The sequence below is a fragment of the Gobius niger genome (genome assembly GCF_951799975.1).
Source record: "Gobius niger genome assembly, chromosome: 1".
Classification (NCBI taxonomy): Eukaryota; Metazoa; Chordata; class Actinopteri; order Gobiiformes; family Gobiidae; genus Gobius; species Gobius niger.
Genome location: NC_136852.1, coordinates 6,689,163 through 6,708,923, shown reverse-complemented (window position 1 = coordinate 6,708,923; position 19,761 = coordinate 6,689,163). Strand labels below are relative to the sequence as shown.

The window sequence follows — 19,761 nt, the reverse complement described above, 5'->3', positions numbered from 1 at the left end:
CGAAAGCAGGTAGAAATGCGCTATATAAATGTGACCATTTACCCTTTATTTTCCATTGACCCAGGTTAGGACCCACTGCAGTAAAATATACTCTCATCTTCTGCTCTGTAAACACAATCTCTCTGGTTCCGCTCATGTATATTAATGGTTTGCCCATGGTGGGTTGGACGATCTGGTTTCTCGCTTTTTATTTGTTTTCATTTATTGCACTATTGCACTGTAGAAGTCTGTACTATTAATTTTATAGCAATAATTTTCGTTTTTTGCCCCCTTCTACCCATGTGTTTTTTGTCAGCTGCATCTGCACTATGTGCCCAGAAGAAATTTCTCCAAGGGGGACAATAAAGTTGAATTCATTCATTGCAAACACACACTGACCAAATCATTTGCTATCCCCTCAGGGTCTCCCATCCCAGGACTAACTGCGCCCAACCTGCCTCAGCTTCTGAGATGAGAGAAACAAAAGGCAGTATGGTCATTGGAATAATACGCTGTTTCAGAAATGGTGTTGAATCACAACTGAGATGAGATAAAGATCATTTTATTGTCATTTTATTGTAATAGAGGTACAGTTATGTGTCTTTGAGGGACTGGAGTGGACTTTAGTACGTGTATATCGGTGGAAGCAGAGGCTGGGGGGCAATTCACTTCTACATTGAATCAGGAAGCAAAAACATGTAATCATATTTAAAACGGTTGGCAAAAAGATTCACACCTTTATGTTAAATCCCTTAGAAAATAAAAAGACTTTGATCACTCCGGCTGCTTCGGTCTAACTCGGCTTACGCTGATGTGTGATCCATAATGCCTCCGTAACCCCTGGAAATCCAGCTTCACTCCATAGAGATTAATTCTTATCATAAAATAGAAATACTATTTTAGGAAAGTAAGTCCACATTAAGGGTCATTATGATGACAAATGTTCACAATAGCATGACTTCAGAGTTCTTTTTATAACTCGGTGCCATCGTTACTTCACATTGTAAAACGTCTAATATCTTCCTGCGCTTAGAACTTTGGGAGACAGTTATTTGGCCTTTTACATCATAAATCAATAGTTTTAGAGCAGGCCATTAGACAACAACCTCTTCCTCTCTTTACTCCCTTTCATGTTTCCTCTCACATTTCTGCAATTAGCTAAAAATATGAGCATAACCAAAGCCTGCCAACTCGCTGACATCAACTCGTAAGTCATGCAGCATTAAAATTCGACAAGTGTCACGCCCGCTGTAAAGGTAAAATCAAGAGCGTTTGTGGCAACTTCACTCCTTATTAACAGCCCGCGCCGCGCTTCAGGAATATCAGATGAACGGCGAACTGAAAGCTATTGTGGAGAGAGAGATAGAACGCGTCGGGTTGTGATTGTGACTTCAGATCCGGCGAGTGTCAGTGGGTAAAAAAAAAAAAGGAGATATGTTAAAAAGTGTTGCTTTGCTCATCGATTTTTCTATTCTCATTATTCAAATAAATTCCACTTCCAGTACAATGCCTTATCGCGCGCGCTCATCCATCAAACATGCCATCATGAGTCAACATCATATGCAGCGAGGATTCGGACGGGATAATTTATAGTTAAATGTGAATTCACGGCGTTCAAGTAAAACCTATTCATGTACTACATATACACACGAGAAGCATGTGAGCAAAAATGGAGACGCACTAATGCAGATATTTTAAATACTTGGACTAGTCAGAGATACTACAACAGTGAGCATTTCTGTGCATAGGCTCACATTAATGTCATATATCATTATTATTAATACTAAAAACACAATTAGTGGACAGGGTAAATTGCTGGACTGCGGTTTCCAGAGCTACATTTTCAGAATCTTCCAGTGCAGTGTGAATCAGTGAACCGAAAATAAGAGATATTCATGTTCTTCCATGTTTCATGTTCGGTGCCCATTCCAGAAACTTTAGTCTCCCCAGCGGTGAACACCCTGGACGGCGGTCAGGTAGTTCAATTGCAAATTTCAGAGTCCACATGCATGGCTTTGAAGAATAGGCACAGCAACATGATGCTAGCTTCCTGGGGTAGTACTTTTTTCCTGTCGCAGTTTTATTCCAATGGAAAGTCAGCCGAGTCTTGTTGAAATAAATATTTAACAGTATGTAGCAGAAGAGCTGTAGGATAAATACTTAAAGCACTAAGTAACTCTTGCCCCTAGAGGCCATAAGCGCCACTGCAGGTGTTGTAGCAAGTTGCGATTTTTTTTCCTCATTAATTGTCCGTGAGAGTAAATACTACGCTGACAGAAAAGACAAAGGGAGAAAGGGATATTGTACATCCAATTACACAATGGAGATTTTTTTTTTTCACTCAAACTTGGCTCTAAACACTGTTTAAGTGGTGCTAGCCCACAGTTAGCTTTGCCCGTTAGCCTCTTCGTGATTCCATTAGTGTGTATTGGTGTCACCGACCCGGAGGCAGGGAGGTTGGAATTGTGGTTTTCTGGCCAAACACACCAGGGGGAGATGAAAGACCCCCAATCATCCCATTAACACTTGTATTACCTCCAGAGGGTCTACGAAAAGGATCTATTTAAAGGTAAACAAGTTACTTAGTACTGCTTTAATGCACGTGTGGAAAAATAGGATTGGTTCTATTTTGAGGAATGCGTCTTGTGCATTGCCCCGGCGCACGTTATGCACATCAATTCACCTTCAATGAAATCTATGTCAAAGGGGAGAAACATGGCCAGTGTGTCTGGGGTCTTAGCCAGTTATATACACAGAAGTGTCCTCTGGTGAGGTATTTACATCCTGAGTAAAGTTTTAAACATGTAAGCTTTGTGCAATACATCGCCAGTGTGTCCTTGGGTAAAAGAGTTCAGGATTGTGACGTCATATCGTGTAGGTTTCCTCTGGGTACTACGGTTTCCCCAACCACTAAAAACATGTACAATAGGTTAATCCTCCAGCCAGGTGTTTTTGACAATTAGCCTGGTTCCACATCTGGAGATGGGTCCTCAAGCGCTGGCCCGAGCTCGCCCCAGTCTCCACGGAGATTAATAAAGTATAACTTAATTTACCTAAGCATCATGGGATTTGCAACAAAAATAAACTAATGGAGATTTGAAAAGGTAAAATACTGAAGTTATTGTTCATATTAAAACACTTTGACACTACAGTGTGTTAGATGTATTTACCAGTAGTGACTCAGTGGCTAATGGAGTTGCTCCACAGCTTTTTCTCCACTTTTTTCTAGTTTTTAGCTAATGTTAATCTATGAAAAACATTTGCTAGCACTCAAACATGGCAGATCTCCATGGTAACAGGGAACATATAACATTCTATCACTCCCTTTCCCATTCCCTCACTACCATCTGAAACTATTTTTATTTAAGTTTGGGGGCACGGCGTCTAAGCGGTTAGCGCTCTCGCCTCAGAACAAGAAGGTCCCGGGTTCGATTCCCGGACCATGAAAGCATTTCTGTGTGGAGTTTTCATGTTTCTCTCCCCGTGTTTGGATAGGTTTCCTCCAGGTGCTCCGGTTTCCCCCATGAACCTAGGCCGGACACGATAACAAATTTGAAGTCCGATATATTGAGGCAGGAAATTATCGCGATAAACGATATTATTGACTCTAACGATACTAGATACTGTCGACTCTCAGGCAAAACAATGACAGTAAACCTTTGTTCATCATATCCTAAAATACTACACAAGCTGTAATAAACATGAAATATAATGTAACTCAATATTCTTCAGTTAAAAATCTGAAGAAAAAGAAAAAAAGGGGGGAAATGCTAATAAATGTACAGACGATAAATATCGAGCCCAAAAATATATCGTTTATCTGTTATTTATTGTACGATAACTCAATATAGTAATTATCGTGACAGCCCTAAATGAACCAAAAACATGCACAATAGGTCAATCCTCCAGCCAGGTGATTCTGACCAGCCTGACTCCACATCTGGAGACGGGTCCCCAGGCTCTGCACTGCGGTCGCCTAACAAATAGGACACGTACAGGTCGGTGGAGTGACGATTAACAGACTTGCCTTTACAGCAGGAAGGTCACGGGTACAATTCCCAGGCGACATCAGGTCTTTGTGTGTCTTCGTATGCTTCCCTTACCACTAAAACATGTACAATAGTGGCGTCTCAGGGGCCAGGATGTGAGAATATGCTTGTATGTAGCGGATGGAAAGCGGTCAACGGCTACAATCCCGCGAGGCTTGTTTACACGCAGGATTTAGTTCACTTTAACCACACTGTCACTGATAACAGGCTGTTTAGACCCAATATGAAGTTTAGAGCTTATTTGGATGCATTTACTCTTGAAAATATGCCTCAATTCAGATGATGAAATATGCTGTGTGCATCATCTCCCCACTTCTTTTAATGTCAGTAAATTTATGCAGAGAGAAGCAAGCCGGGCTGGATATAAAAGTTGATGTGAGCTACCGTAGGGGGTAAAAATGTAGAAATTCCTCCAAGTTGAAAAACACAGATTTTAGGCAAATACATTCAGAGCAGCCATCTCAGTGGAACGTCAAAACCAAATGGAATTAAGTGTCTGTCGAGGGCTGTAGGTAGCTTTGGCAAACGTTCAGCTCATTTGGACAGAAGTGGACGACCGTTTTGTGATGCTTCGGCAGAACATGATTTAATTCGAACGGGATGAGCCCACGGCCGGGTTGAGTACCTGCTTTTTTGTGAATAGAGGAGGAAGAGGAGAATAAACCAAATAATTTAGCTCACACAATCCATCCCACACATTGTGATCGTTCATATTAATTAATCATATGCACAAAGAAGCGAGGGTCGAATGGCCACAGAAAAAAATTAGGCGATGAATTCCAACTCTATTTAGCAATTGATTAGAAAAACTTTTCCACCTGAATGTGCTGAGTTTACAATATACTGTACTTAAGACTGTTCTAGGCCCAAGGACCTGTTGTGCTGCCCATTGATGGCATAACTCCTCAATAACTCCATCCATGCCATCTATGCCCGGCGTCATCTTGGTATGCTATTTGCCCCTGACAAACACTCAACGGTTTCTCTTGACAAAACAAAGCCTCACAGAAACTTTCTGTTATGAACAAATCCATGTGCCTTGGTCAAGTTTTCTCTTACCAACCGTACTCGCATTCTTGGCTCTCTTTTGACACCACCTCTAGGACTATTCAGATCCTCCTCTGTGGAAGCATAGTTAGACTCGAATGACCAATACACCACAATGTGTTGAGAGTTTATGTCTCCAGGTCCAAAATCCACTTTATCTATATAGCACATAAGGAACGGTAACGTCTCCAAAAACGTCTTGTGCAGCACGAAAAAAACAAAACAAAAACAGCTACTTAAAGGGATGGGCCGAGATATAATTGCCATGAGATTTCTCGTCATTGTGTAAAGTAATCTTGTGTTATTTTTTTTTATAGGTTGCAATTTAAATATAGACGTTAATGTAGACTGCTTATCGGGACTCTGGGAATGTTTAGGCAATTATCTAAAAGTGTGTGTGTGTCTTCATATATTGAATTGGTACTTTAAAAAGAAAGAAAACTTTGATGATCACAGAGAAGCTCCCCTCCTGGAACAGCCACCTTAATATGGTGGAGGGGTTTGAGCACCCGAATGATCTTGGAGCTCTGTTGTCGGGGGCGTCGTGCCCCTGGTAGGGTCTCCCAGGGCAAACAGGTCCTAGGTGACGGGTCAGACAAAGAGTGGTTCAGAAGCCCCTTATGAGAGACCAACAGGCCCGGATAGAATCGTGAGGCCGTCCTTCTGTGGACCCACCACCTGCAGGAAGAGCCATGAGGGGCTGGTGCTATGTGATTTGGGCAGCTCCAACAGCTGCCCCCACGACCCGGCAACGGACAAGTGGAAGAAAATGGATGGATGGATGGATGGATGGACAGAGAAGCTCTCCTGGACCATGCAAACATCACTGGTCAAGAAATGTAATCAGCGTCTCTACTTTCTACTTTTTGGTCTTTTCAGGGCCCCTTTTCTGTAACTTTGATGTTGCTTATTTGTCATGTTTTTGGCACTATTTTCAAGAAGCTTTTAGATTTGGGTAATGCCTGGATACCTGAACAATAATTGTAGAAAATGTGCTCTGGTTGAGGTGGGGGTTAAGAGGTTAAAGCAGTCTATGGTGGGGGATGTTCAGACTGAGGGGCCAGTCCAAACAAACAACAAAATCTTAAAATGAATTCCAAAAATGAACAGGGAGCCAGAGCAAAGACACAAGGATTGGGATCATATGTTCCTGTACCATTTTACCCTAAATCTTTCAAAGTGTGATGATTAAATGACGTCTGAGCATGAATAAAGCGCTTAATAAAACTACCCAACCAATAAAAAAAGAAGCCAACACTTTCATGAATAAGTCTTAGTGAGTAAGCAACACTAAAATAAGAACAAATGACCTGCTTCTTTGTTTCTTTTGCTGCTAACCTACTCTGCAGGCACGTATCCCCGAGGCGCCGGTACCTGGAGTAGTTGAAGAGGCGGCTGTCCCACAGGCTGTGCACTCCTCTGGGCGGAGCGTGGAAGAAGCAGGAGTCCGAGCCGTCGAAGTGGTTCAGTCCGTCCTCGACGTTCTTAGAGGCGTGACTGTGCACCACGTCCAGCAGCACCATGATGCCCAGGGAGTGGGCCACGTCGAGCAGCTCCTTCAGCTCCTCCGGGGTCCCGTACCGACTGCGCACAATCACAGGACCACAGGGTTCAGATGCACAGCGATGTTCTACTGATACTTGGACTCCGGCCTTGGAATAACAAGTGAAGTCAGACAGACAGAGATACTTCCTTGAAACAAAAGAGAACCATCCAGCTGCTAGCATGATGTATTGACTTTATTAAAGAGGGGGTATTGTGCTTTTTGAAGGGACTGGGTACTAGTTTTTGAGGTTTTAATTGTGTGGAATTTTTAAACTAGCTGTAAAGAGTACCACAAGAATTAAAGGAATAGGCCAGCTTTTTCATACTGAGATATGTTCTTACCTGAGCTTAGACGAGTTGATGTGTACCTGTCTGGCCTCAGTCACGCAAAACGACCAAAGATGTTGTTAGCATTTAGCCTCTCGCAACAAATTCCTATAGCTCCAAACGAGGGTGAAGTTGGAAGCTACCACGCTCTTTCACGGGCACGCACAAACACCAACAGGTACGCATCAACTCGTCTAAGCTCAGGTAAGAACATATCTCGGCATGGAAAAACGGTGGCCTGTTCCTTTAAGCTTAGCAAGAGATCGACTGACAGGAAGTGACGTAGATAAAGGTAAAGTTCCAGAGCAATTTCACTCATTGACATAACATGGTCGGCACGGCAACAGTTTAAAATGATTTGCCTATATCTATGTCACTTCCTGTCAGAGTCCAATAAGAAAGTGAAACTATAAAAATCACAAAAGTGGACAAACTAAAGAGAACTGGGTACATGTTTTAGCAAAATCTTACCTATAAATTTGGGTTAACTATGTTTCAGCAAAAACATAGGAGGATCTTTTTGGGATCTGCGGAATAGTTGACTGGACTCAATCAACCCGGTCCAATTAACTGTATGCTTGAAAATCCATCGACTGTGATGGAACATTCCTGGAAGAGCCAGCATAAACAGCAACTCTGATAACTTTGATGGTTTGGTTAATTAAAGGTTTGTATTAGAACTAAGAAGAGCTAAGTAATGGTTTTATAACAAAGCTAATTCCAAAGTACATTTCTTCAAAATGTATCTTCTTTTAAAGTGTAGAAACATCTGAATCTGTAAAATATACTGTTGTTTTGGTCATAATTTCAGCTTTATAGGTTGATTTAATGTTTATTCCACATGAATTTGTGAAAAATGTAACATAAATGAGAAATGTAATTATCATTTGGGTCATGGGTTGGAGGCCCAGGATTATGGTGGGTCCCGACAGCATCCCCGATGAGAACCACTGACAATCAAGGAGACACAGTTGTTATTTTGAATTGAAACAAAGTAAAAACTGCAAACTTTGTTTTGTCTGAACTACTGAACAGCAGTGAGAGCTGATGGATGAGGTTTCATCAATACAATAATTATGTCCTGAGGTTTCTTTTAGTGTTGTCATTTCACAAGAGCACATTGATTATTTAATGAAGTTGTAGAGAGATGAACTAAGAAGCAGCCTTCAAATAATTCCAGCAATTGTCTAAACGATTTCCAATGCAGTCATCAATCTTGTCAACCTTCAATCTTAAAAGACTTAAAGGAACAGGCCACCGTTTTTCCATACTGAGATATGTTCTTACCTGAGCTTAGACGAGTTGATGCCTGTCTGGTCTTTGTGTGTGCGCTCAGTCACGGAAAAAGACCAATGATGTTGTTAGCATTTAGCCTCTCCTCCTCTCCTCTATGGGGCCAAACGGGGGTGAAGTTAGAAGCGACCAAGCTCTTCCACGTTTTTTTCAATTGAAATACGGTTACGTGAGCAGTTACACGATCCAAGTAGGGGGTACTACATTGTAAGGCGTAATAACACCTTAGGAGCACTTCGACGTCCATGCAGAAAATTCTATAGGACTGAAGATATTACTGTACGGATGTCGAAGTGCTCCTAAGGGGTTATTATGCCTTACAATATAGTTCCCCTTTTTATCCACTTAGAAAATCGACATGCTTAATTTTGTGTAACTATACTTGGATCGATTGAGTCGTCTTCTGTAGTCTATAGTTGAAGTGTCAACACTGACTACAGAAGACAATTCAAGAACTTTCATTGAAGATGGACAACTCCTGTGCGACTGAGAGCCTATACAGACAATCAGACATCTTACGTATTTAAAATAGGGAAAACGTGGAAGAGCTTGGTCGCTTATAACTTCACCCCCGTCTTTTTGCGTGACTAAGCGCATGCACAAAGACCAAAAAGGTAAGAACATATCTCAGCATGCAAAAACAGTGGCCTATTCCTTTAAGAAGACATTAAAGCGATATTTCAGGATTTTTGACATAGGGCCTCATATCATAGTTATTCTGAGTGTTGTTGATTTCTGGAGATTTTGGTGTAGTGTCGTGGTGCTAGGCTAGTGCTAAGCTAACACATGTCTATGGTAACTTGTAGCCTGCATTAAAACCCAAGGCTAATCACTTATAAAAATTCTATCGACGAAGACATTTATATGGGTAGTCTGGTGTTATAACTATTTTGCATTTAGAAGAACTTATATTTGAGCAGCTTTGTGGTTGTAAGCTACACAGCGGCGGAGTGATCTGCAAGAAAATAGTCCTTCAAAATTCGGTAATTCATGTGCTGCAAGGTCAGTTATATTTCCAAAAATATTCTATCGACACAGACATTTATATGGTAGTCTGGTGTTAAAAGACATTCTGACCCACTCCACAGTGCACCTGAGGCACATCACTTTTAACGCTTGGCTACTAGTTACCAAAGACATGCGCTAGCCTAGCACTAACCTAGCACCACTAAACTCTTGAAATACAAGGACTGCATGAATAAAGAAAAATAACTGGGAACTTCCGAGCAAAAAAATGTGTGTATAATTTCAAAGTGCTTCACACCATATGTCTTGTATTTTTCAAGCCGCGGGAGAGCTCCTTAGATGGCGAGTGCTACATTGGCTTCTCGTTTGAATGAAGGTCCAGCCATTTGCCACGGCGCACCTTCCACTTCTCAATATCCCTCTGCATTATTATCAACACAAGTGAAACGGCGCATATTGTCAATAATATCCTCCCTGCCTTTTCTATCTGGTTGTATATCACATTTCCCTGGAGCTCGTGGGCTGCACGGCGAAGGCTGCATTACAGACTTCCCGATCATTCTGCGGCTCTGGTTTTAACTGACACTGAGGGATCAATCATGGGTGAAATTACACTACATTACACTTTGGGTTTATGCTCTTCTCCAGGCAAAAGGAGAGGGGGGAGATAAACAGTGCCACGAGTCCTGCTTTATCTATCTCCCGCTGCCGTTCCCGGGATTAACACCCAATGTATTTGCGGAGATTAATGCCGGTGTCGCGCGTCCTAACCTTCGTCTGAGGTGAGAGCGAGGGAGGAGTGAAGTCGGGAAGTTGGCGCGTACTTTGTTTCCGTCGCTGCGTTGGAAAAAAATCTCTCACCAAGTGTGAATAAATCTGGAGAAAACTTCAGACAATTTTGTGAAATATTTACTTGGGAAGGCTCCACAGTTTCGACTGCATTTGTTTTCTGGCAAGTACAGCCATTAGATTTGTGTTTTAAAATGAAGATTCAGTTCTCAGTGCATTTGAAACATGTCCAGGAGCATTAACATTTAAGTCAAGACTGAAACGTGAAGTGCTAAACTGGAATCACATGCTTTTAAATGTCTTAAATGCAGTGATTTCTTTGCCTCTTTGGGGTAAGAAAATCCTGCAAAAAAACGCCTTTACGTTTGCTAATGGTAGCTCATGAAATTGTGAATAACGGCAATAAACCATATGGGTCGATCAATGGCCGCTTGTGGCAGAGATTCACAACGACGACGCTAAGGGCGGACATTTGCCGCCATTTCTGCATTACCTCCATATAGTGGTGGCAGAACCAAGGCCGGATTTATGCAGGGGCTTACAGGGGCTAAGCCCAGGGGCCCAGCAGGCTGAAGGGCCCATGGACATAAGGAGAAAAAGAGAGTTCCCTCTCTCTTTGCAGACTCCCTCACATGTAAGGCTTAATCAGATGACTGTGTAGCCAAGACTAAACCAGGACTAAACCAAGACTAAACCAAGACTGAACCAGGTCTAAACCAGTTCTAAACAAGGTCTGAGCCTTTTTCTTTGAGGTGACACTAGTAAAACAAAGTATGTACCTATTGGTCTGTTAAAATGCATGAGAATGCACCAAATTGCACAATTAAAATAAAAAAAAGATCTGTGTAGGAGGACCCCCAGAGCCCCCTTTTAAATGAGTCCCCCCACCAGTCTGGCTCTTCGAGCGCCACGGAACTCAAATTGGGGTAATTATTTTTTTTAAACTAGTACTAGAAGTTACTTGTGCATGTTCAAATTAAAAAAAAAAATCATTAATTTATCCTGTCACTGTAGAGCAAGAGAAATCAGACAGACATATAGTATATGGGGGGCCCTGAAAAAAAAGTTAGCCCCGGGGCCCATTTTACTTGTGAGTAATGACGGTCTATTAATAATATATCTATGGGGTCGATGTGATTCAGTAATATTGCAGATTAGCTTTTTTATTGCTAAAAAAGTTTGATTTCTACCAGTCTTTCTCCCGTATCCAAGGCTAGGTTAAGGTTAAGCTACTTTATTGTCCCCGTAAGGGAATTGGTCCTCTGTATTTGACCCATCCTCTGATGCCGCTGGGGCAATCGGTGAGGATCGGTGGGCTGCAGTGTGGCACCTAGGGGACCCATCTCCAGATGGTGAGGGAGGCAGCAGTCTCAGCAAAGATGCCCAGACTCCCCATCCACACATTAGCTCTACTGAGGGGATCAGCTGAGGGATGTAGGCCCTCATAGCATGTAGGTCTTCCTGGGGCTCCCCTCCTAAGGTCAAGGTTAAATTAATTTATAAAGCACATTTATGAAAAGGTCATCAGTGCCCCAAAGTGCAATACAGGTACAAAGTGCACAGTAGAAAAATGTTGGCTTTCATTAAAGACAACCAGAATAAACAACAATATATCCTAATGGCAAGGCAACTTTATTTATACCGCGCATTTCGTACACAAGGCAACTCAATGCGCCTAATGGGATATGCTCAGAACATCTCCCCAGAGAGACGACCAGGAGGCATCTGGAGCCTCAGCTGCTCAGTGTCTAAAAAGACAATTCCCCAGATGAGCTATAACAACAAGTCTCATTTTCCGCATTTGTGTTTGCTTTCGTCCAGTTAGTCAAAAGACAAATCCTACTGATTTATAACAGATTTGTGACAGCTTCCAACTTCTTTTGATTCAAGGAAAGAAATAGAAATGTTTTTGCCTGTAGTAAATACAAAAACTGTGTTAGAAAGTGGTACTAAATGCAAACTTTAAACATGTAAATAAGCCTTTAAAGGAACAGGCCACCGTTTTTCCATACTGAGATATGTTCTTACCTGAGCTTAGACGAGTTGATACGTACCTGTCTGGTCTGTGTGCGTGCCTGTGGAAGAGCTTGGGAGCTTCCAACGTCACCCCTGATTGGAGCTATAGGAATATGCTGGGAGAGGCCAAATGCTAACAACATCTTTAGTCATTGTGTTTGACCGAGGGCACGCACAAAGACCAGACAGGTACGCATCAACTCGTCTAAGCTCAGGCAAGAACATATCTCAGTATGAAAAAACGTGGCTTCTTCCTTTAAAACAAGGGAGCTCCAAATGATTACTGGATTTGACACTGCTTTATAATTGTGCTGAAGAAAATTAACAGCCCACACATCATATTTTGAAGACTCATTCACTTTTTTACGCTCTACAGAACACACGGAACAAGACAATAGAGGATCATGGACACGCCTCACTTTTTCAAAGGTAAATCATCTATTTGCATGTGTATTTTTGTTTTCATTGTTAGATATTACTCTCCAGCGCCCTCACCAGTCAACACACAGTAATAGCATCATCTCCTCCTTGTTGTTTTTTACCTGGAGGCTGCGAAGAAGCTGGTGATCTGGTACCCAAAGCTGGCGTAGTAGGCGTGCTCCATGATGGCCATCAGCTGAATGCAGTTGTAACCTAAACACACAGAGACAAACAATAAAGACAAACTGTGCATTTTTTTATTTATTTTTTGGATTCGTTCCGGCTCCGAGTCAGTGAGGGATATCAGCGCCAACTTCCTGCAGACAGTACTCAAATAAATGGGTATTGATTTATAACTTAGTTTTCGGTTCAAACACGCGGATATTTCCTGGAACGTGTTACTAACAATGCACAGTGTGCTGACAAAATGGAGACAATAGAGAAAAAAAGAGAGAGATTTTTAAACAACTTGAGCAATGAAGTGATCACATGTCTGGAGAAACTGTCTGGACTTTTAAAACACATTGGAGAAGGAGGGGGGAGAGCGTTTCGAGCTCTTGGGAGGAAAACTGCCTAAAGGTGCAGGATTACGGGGATGTTTTATATATATAACTTTTGTGCTTTTTGGAGACATTTATTTTTTGTTTTCTCGTTATATTCTTTATATGTAAATGCTCATTAATTGCTGTTATTATGTGTGAAAGAGCCATGTGTTTTCTCTCGCACCTGTCAGCGGGACGTCTGCGTCTCCCTGCTGAGCCTTAAGAGGATCATTACATCTCATCTCTCTTGGGTGGATGCCTTCACAACTTCGTAAATAAAGAAAGAGCAACACGTAGGACTCTTACTGATATAACCGTTTATTTCATTGTGCAGCAGTTGTTTGTGCTAAATGTCCCTGGTTCGAGTACAGGTCAGTTTGCCTTCTCATGAGGCTTTGAGTAAAGATTAGTGTGGATTTGTTTGTCACAAGCAGGTCAACAAAGAAATGAAATGTACTTGGATGACAAGAGCGCGTCACCTCACGTAAATGAAACAAGCAGAAACGCTATACACTCATATGCCAAAAGTGAAGAAAACATTTTGCAGAAACAGAAATTAATCTGCTAAAATATGTATTTAGGAGCTTGTTTTTAAGTATTTTTCATTTGGAGATTGTGCCATTTTCATCATACTAGGATTGTTATACTTTGGGACTGGATTCTGATAATAATCACAATTATTTTTGGTCATAATTGAAATCACGATTATTTGTTGCCTTTAAAAAAAAAGTCTTTATTTAATTTATATATTTATTAATTAAAAAAAACTATGCTGAATATTTTCTGTTTTCCTAACAGTCATAAAAGTACAAATGACTTCAAGTTTGCCTCTATTAAGGAGAGGTCTCTGTTTCACACCTGCCCCCTGCTGGCCAGCCCTCACACCTGTGCAAGTAAACTGAGCAGCACGGCCTGATGACATCATCACACAGCGCTGTTTGTTTTTATGTCAGGCAAAAGCATGAGCCATGGCACGTGAAATGCGAAGGGAAAAATAAACCCAGCACCATGAAATAATGCATGTTTGCTTTGGGAAAAAAAATGTAGCCAAAAAAACAATAACTGGAAAAAAAAAAATGTAATCGAATTTAGATTAATTGCACAGCCCGAGATTCACTGCGCACCAAAGAAAACACATGCTTTTCATGCCGTTCTATAGAAATTAAGAGAGTCATTGTAAGACAGGTGTTAAATTGCGAGTACGAATTAAAATGAGCACATGCTAATTTGCCATGTTTGCTGAACCTGATTCATCGTTAACATGTAACACTGGTTTACAACAAAGCCGGTGTTTCAGTTTTGTGAGCTGTTTCTTGACCATTTTGATGAGCTGAATCCAAAAAACACATTGGTTTTGCTCAATCAGGCCAATTTTTTCCCACTCTTCCAAATCAAAAGGTTCTTTCTGTCCTGGTGCCTGTCTGTCCACAATTAAGGGGAGACTGGGGTTAAATACTTTGCATTTGAGCATATATTTTGGTAGACAAAATCTTATTTCAAATTAAAACTACCAAAAGAGAGCAACCCAAAAATAAATTTAAAAAACCTGACCGGATCAGTGATCCCAGTAACGAGTTGCTCTAATCTGACTACTTTTTCAATAATGACGGAGTAATCTCACACATTACTTTTTCTAGACCAGTAATCAGATGAAAAATTACTTTTCCAAATCACTGTGAGTTACTATTCTGTCATTTTCCATAGGAAAGATATAAGCTTCCTTTTTTCTTGCGTCTTGCTGAGTGACTTAAGGGACAAGATGCAAGTTGGTCATTTTTATACTCACTACTGCCACGTCAGGTCATACGTGTAACTGCACCTTCTATATTAAGCTCGTGCATGACGGCACTTCAGACCCGAATTAACACCTTTTTGAGAGTTTGACAAGGCAGTTGTGGTGAACAGGTCTGAGCTCATTCTACACATTAGGACATTGCTAGAACATGTAGGGGGATGAAATTATTGACTTTTAACATTTTTAAACTCTGTAAAGTCCCTTTAACGACAAGTCACATTTTCGGCATGAAGACGACTCACGACATAAACGCAGACAACAACAGAGGAGGAGAGAGATGGAAATATGTCACTATTCTGAATCTGTGGCAGCTTTGTTGATGTTGCTGTTGGACTTCCAATAACGCAAGTGTTGGCGAAACCAGTTGTAATTTGCATTTTGAGGCGAGCGAGGTGATGCTGATCAGTGTAACTAACAAAGTAACTATTTTAAACTACTTTTAAAATGAAGTAATCAGCAAAGATGCTTTTAAAAAGAGTAATCAGCAATCTGTAATCCAATTACTTTGTCAAGTAATCTGTGGCAAGACAGGACCTGAATACAGGTACACAAAAATGGATTTTCAACCATTTTCAGATTAGACACTTCACACAAAGCATTGTTTGTAAATCTGAAATGTAAATGAGGTCATTGCGTGAGCGGAGGATGTGCCATTTCAGATGTCTCTGCCTCTTGTAGCAACTAATGCCTCTGAGCGCCTTTGAGAAAACAGACAAAAGTTATGGCTAAATAACAGATGTTCACAATCAATAAACATTACTCGACTTGTGTCTGTCTCCAAAGATTTAAACCATATTCACACTGCGCTAAAAACAAAACAAACCAGTGATTCATTTCCTCCGTGCACCCATACAGAGATTCCTCAATATTAGAGGATGTGCATGATAAACTTTTGTGCAGTTTTCCCCTTGTAATCCGGATTTTAAAAAGACTTTTGTTGCACTTAAGCGCACACTATCCATTTTGCACGTGAGTAATCGCTTATTAAATGACCCCCATAGACCCCCGTAGTTCCCTGACAAATTGCAGCCTTTTAGATTTGCAAATTTTGCCGACTCATCTTGCGATTTGGATTGTATCTGGTCCTGCACTATTGTACGTTGATACTGACTTTTTCCATGCTTCCCTGGGGCCTTCTTTTGGCCGAGAAACTACATCAATAAGTTAAATGTGTTGTGTGGAGATAGCATAAAACGCCACATTAAAGACAGTTTTTGACTCCTAAAAGTAAAGTCCGGAATCCGAAGTTTCTCCACAATAGCTTTTTTATTTACTCTTGGCAACAATTTCTTCCTGCTATTTGACCCGTGTCAGTCAGTGCGTTTAAGTTGGAGCTCCAGGCGCTGGCTTTGACACTGAATCCTTAAGACGGAGATGTGGCTGTGGGGAAAGCTACAGAGTTATCGAAGTCAGGGAGGTCAATGTACAACAACTGCTCAGAAGCAGCCCGACCAAAACTGCGGCTGTAAGAACGAGACGGCAAACCGGCTTTTAAAGCGCCACTGACAGAGCGCGCCGGAGAAAAAGTTTCCTGAGGTTTTTTGCAAGTTGTATCCAAAAGTTGTGTCCATAATAGCTCAAAGGAAGTGCAAAAGCAACAACATATTTTAATTTAGTTTGCAGCAGAGCGATAGAGGAGAGGACTACATACTGCTACTGCTACTAACACATGGAAAAGATGTTTTGCAATCTATAACGTATATTGTCAAAGCCCGTTTTTTTTGTGGTGGTCAAGAATAAAAACTTTTACTCATTTAAAGCAGTACTAAGTAACTCTTAGGCCATAAGCACAACTGCAGGTGTCGTACCAAGATACGATTTTTTAACTTATTAATTGTCTTGGAGAGTAAATGCTACGCTGACAGAAAAGGTAAGGGGGAAAGAGGGATATTGTACATCCAATTATACAATGGAAATAATCTTTTTCACTTTAACTTGGCTGTAAATACTGTTTAAAGTGGTGCTAGCCCGCAGTTAGCTTTGCCCGCCTGCTACCTTCTTCTTCGTGATTCTTTTAGTGTGTATTGGTGACTCCGGTCTGGTGGCAGTCAAGTTGCAAACATGGTTTTCTGGCCAGAGACACCAGGGGGAGATGAAAGACCCTCCAATCATCCCATAAACACTTGTATTACCCCCACAGAGACTACGAAAACAAGTTACTTAGTACTGCTTTAAGGGAAAAAGATTTGGCACATTTTGATAATGAAAGACCCTCTACCTGATATTTTTCCGGGTACTCTCAGTGAGTCAAGTAAGGGATAATGTATAGAATGCTGGTCATTACCTTCAGGGCGAAATGCAATTAATCGTGGTTAATTTTTTCCTAATAATTATATTCATTTTTAATACTTATCCAAGACACTTATATTTAAAGCATGTGATTACTGATTGCACATTTCATTAACCAAATCCACAGTTTCATACTTATGGGAAAAGCCCAACAGCCAATCAGCAATTTTTGAAGATCCCGGGATTGATAAGTCACTTTTTAGAGACATTTTCTTTGGTGCTAAACCTTTTGGACAGAAACTGCAAACGTTTAGGCTTATAACGACCCCGCTTGAGGGGGAAATCATGGCTGATTTACAGATCGGGATCTTCACTGTAGACTCGGCTCTTGCGTGACGTGAAGCTCCAATGCAAACAGTCCGACCCTCATGAAGTACAAGATTTCTAAAATTCTTACGAAAACCAGCCTGGTTTCTTTAAGTGTGACTAACCCAGCGTTATCTATAAGGAATATCTAGCCTAGTCTAGTGTTGAAAAAATAGAAACCAGACGTTAAAGTTGTTTTTAAACGTGTCTAAAGTCTAATGCCTTTCAATGGGAGACTAGCAGCGATATGGCGGTACTACAGCAATGGCGGCCTCTAGTGTCGTGGGCATAAAACAGAGCAGCCAGCGGCCATTAGTCTTGCCCAAGGACACAATGACAGTGTGCCTCTTCAGGAGCTGGGATTAGAACTCCAGACCTTCCGCTCATGAGACGATCCGCTCTACCAACTGTGCCACTGTCGCCTCAGGAAAGCGTTCAGAGTTTGTCAGAGTGAACCCGACACATAGCGATTTGACAGATTCCACCACATAACTGAACAGAATCTATTTTCAGTGTTAACGGAGGTTCCTCTTTTAATTTCAAAAACACACGGCTGGAAAATGACACGGCAGAAAGAGTCTGAAAGCCGCCCTTGAGCAGCCGAGGTTCAGCTCGGTGGTAAATGTGATAGCGCACGTCGGGTTGGATGTGGCGGAGTGATTCTCAGACAGCATTTTCTCGCCTCCGCTCTGTGTTCCTCAATGACAAAGGCAGTATTTATCAGATCGCTCCTGGTTGAGCATTCATATCAGCGCTTTTTTATTAATGCCAGTGCGGCGGCTGTCTGTGAATGCTAAAGAACGCGGGAGACGCGCCGCGGTATTTGAAGAATCAGTCGAGTCGTGTTAAGTCAACATTAGATAATATTGTGCAAAGTTTGTCGCGAAAAGGGCAGCTTTATGGGGCACATATTCCAAATTAACTTTTTAAACTTTTGACTATTTTATGAAACATACAGCTTCAGTTGTGTTTTGTTTCATGTCTGATCTCATGTCAGGGATAACAACTTCCTGTCCCATTGCATTCCTAAAACAGGAGGCCGCAAATAAATGCACATTTAAATATTACATGGTAGACCGCAGGATGCTGACAGATATTCTCTGAAAACATATTCAAAACTTTGTGTGGGAATAAATCACTGCACCAGAGGATATTTCTGTTCATAAAGGTCAGCGCTGGAAGCTAAAGGCAAACAGTAGTTAACATTCAAAATAAAGCCAATAACTAAACAAAAATGCAAATAAAGTCAGGCCAATTATTATTAACATCTAACATGCATCGACTTTGCATTTTCTGTGAGTCTGGGCATCTTTAAGTGTTTTCTCATGTGCAAAACGAGCAGCATTCTCTTATTTGCATATCGGATTTGTGGCCCTGTTACTGTAACACACTCTATGGGTCACATCGAGACAGGTGGAGGTTAAAGCTGAAAAATAAAATATGCCCATATGTAATTTACCATTTGATATTGTGTGTATAACAGGTTAAAGGGACATTTATATCGTTAGTCTGGCGTTATAAGTGATTCGCCTCAGGTGCACTGTGGAGCGGGTCAGACTGTTTTTAATGCAGGCTAGCTGATATCGTAGAAATACGCTAGCCTAGCACTAGCCTAGCGCCACGTAACTCTTCAAATATAAGAATATCTTCAGAAATTAGCAACACTCTGGGTAACTAGGAAATGAGACCCTATGTCAAAAATCCTGAAATATCCCTTTAAAGGTGCATTATGCAACTTTGTATGTGAAAAAAAAAAAGTTGATATTTGTGCGCATTTGACCTTGTAGTGCAGGGGTCTCCAATCTTTTTTACCTGGCGAGCTACTTCAGCCTGGAGAATTAGTATTTTAAAAAAAATCACATTAGTTTAGTCCTTATACTTGACAATATCATCATCATCATCAGAAAAAAACAGAAAATGCATCCAAAATTTGAGTTATCAAGCGTGTAGAGATGTAGAAAGTCTTTGGCGAGCTACCTAGAAAGGCCCAGTGAGCCACTGGTTGGAGATCCCTGTTGTAGTGACACTGCAGCTGTATGAGTGGCCAGAATGGCACCTTTACTTTCCATCACGGTGGTCTCTACAAGGCTCCAGGATCAACTGTTTAGTAGGTTTCCTGGTGAGAGGGTCTGTCAGCAGTGAAAACGTCAAAAGCTACATTATGCACCTTTAAGGTTAAGGTGCACTTTATTGTCCCCGAAGGGAAATTTGTCGTCTGCAGTATAAGAGCCCAATCTAATATGTAAAGAAAACAATGCAGTGCGAGTTGAAAACTCACAAATGAAGCTGCTGCTGATCCACTTTTGACCGTGTCCAAATGTAAATGAGCCACACCGCCTTTGCTCTGCCTGATCCCGTCAGATCTGGGAAGCTAAGCAGGAAGGGCCTGGTCGGTACT

At 41.3% G+C, this 19,761-nt stretch overlaps 1 protein-coding gene across 1 annotated transcript in view; it reads right to left on the bottom strand.

The window, feature by feature from the left end:
- Positions 1-19,761, bottom strand: part of gbe1b (glucan (1,4-alpha-), branching enzyme 1b) — a 268,303-nt gene that overhangs the window by 187,619 nt on the left and 60,923 nt on the right. Inside the window, exons 6-7 of the mRNA XM_079574107.1 lie at positions 12,554-12,644; positions 6,450-6,659 (exon numbers count right to left, since the gene is read on the bottom strand). Coding sequence (XP_079430233.1) covers positions 6,450-6,659; positions 12,554-12,644 — 301 coding nt within the window. The remainder of the gene's footprint in view (positions 1-6,449; positions 6,660-12,553; positions 12,645-19,761) is intronic.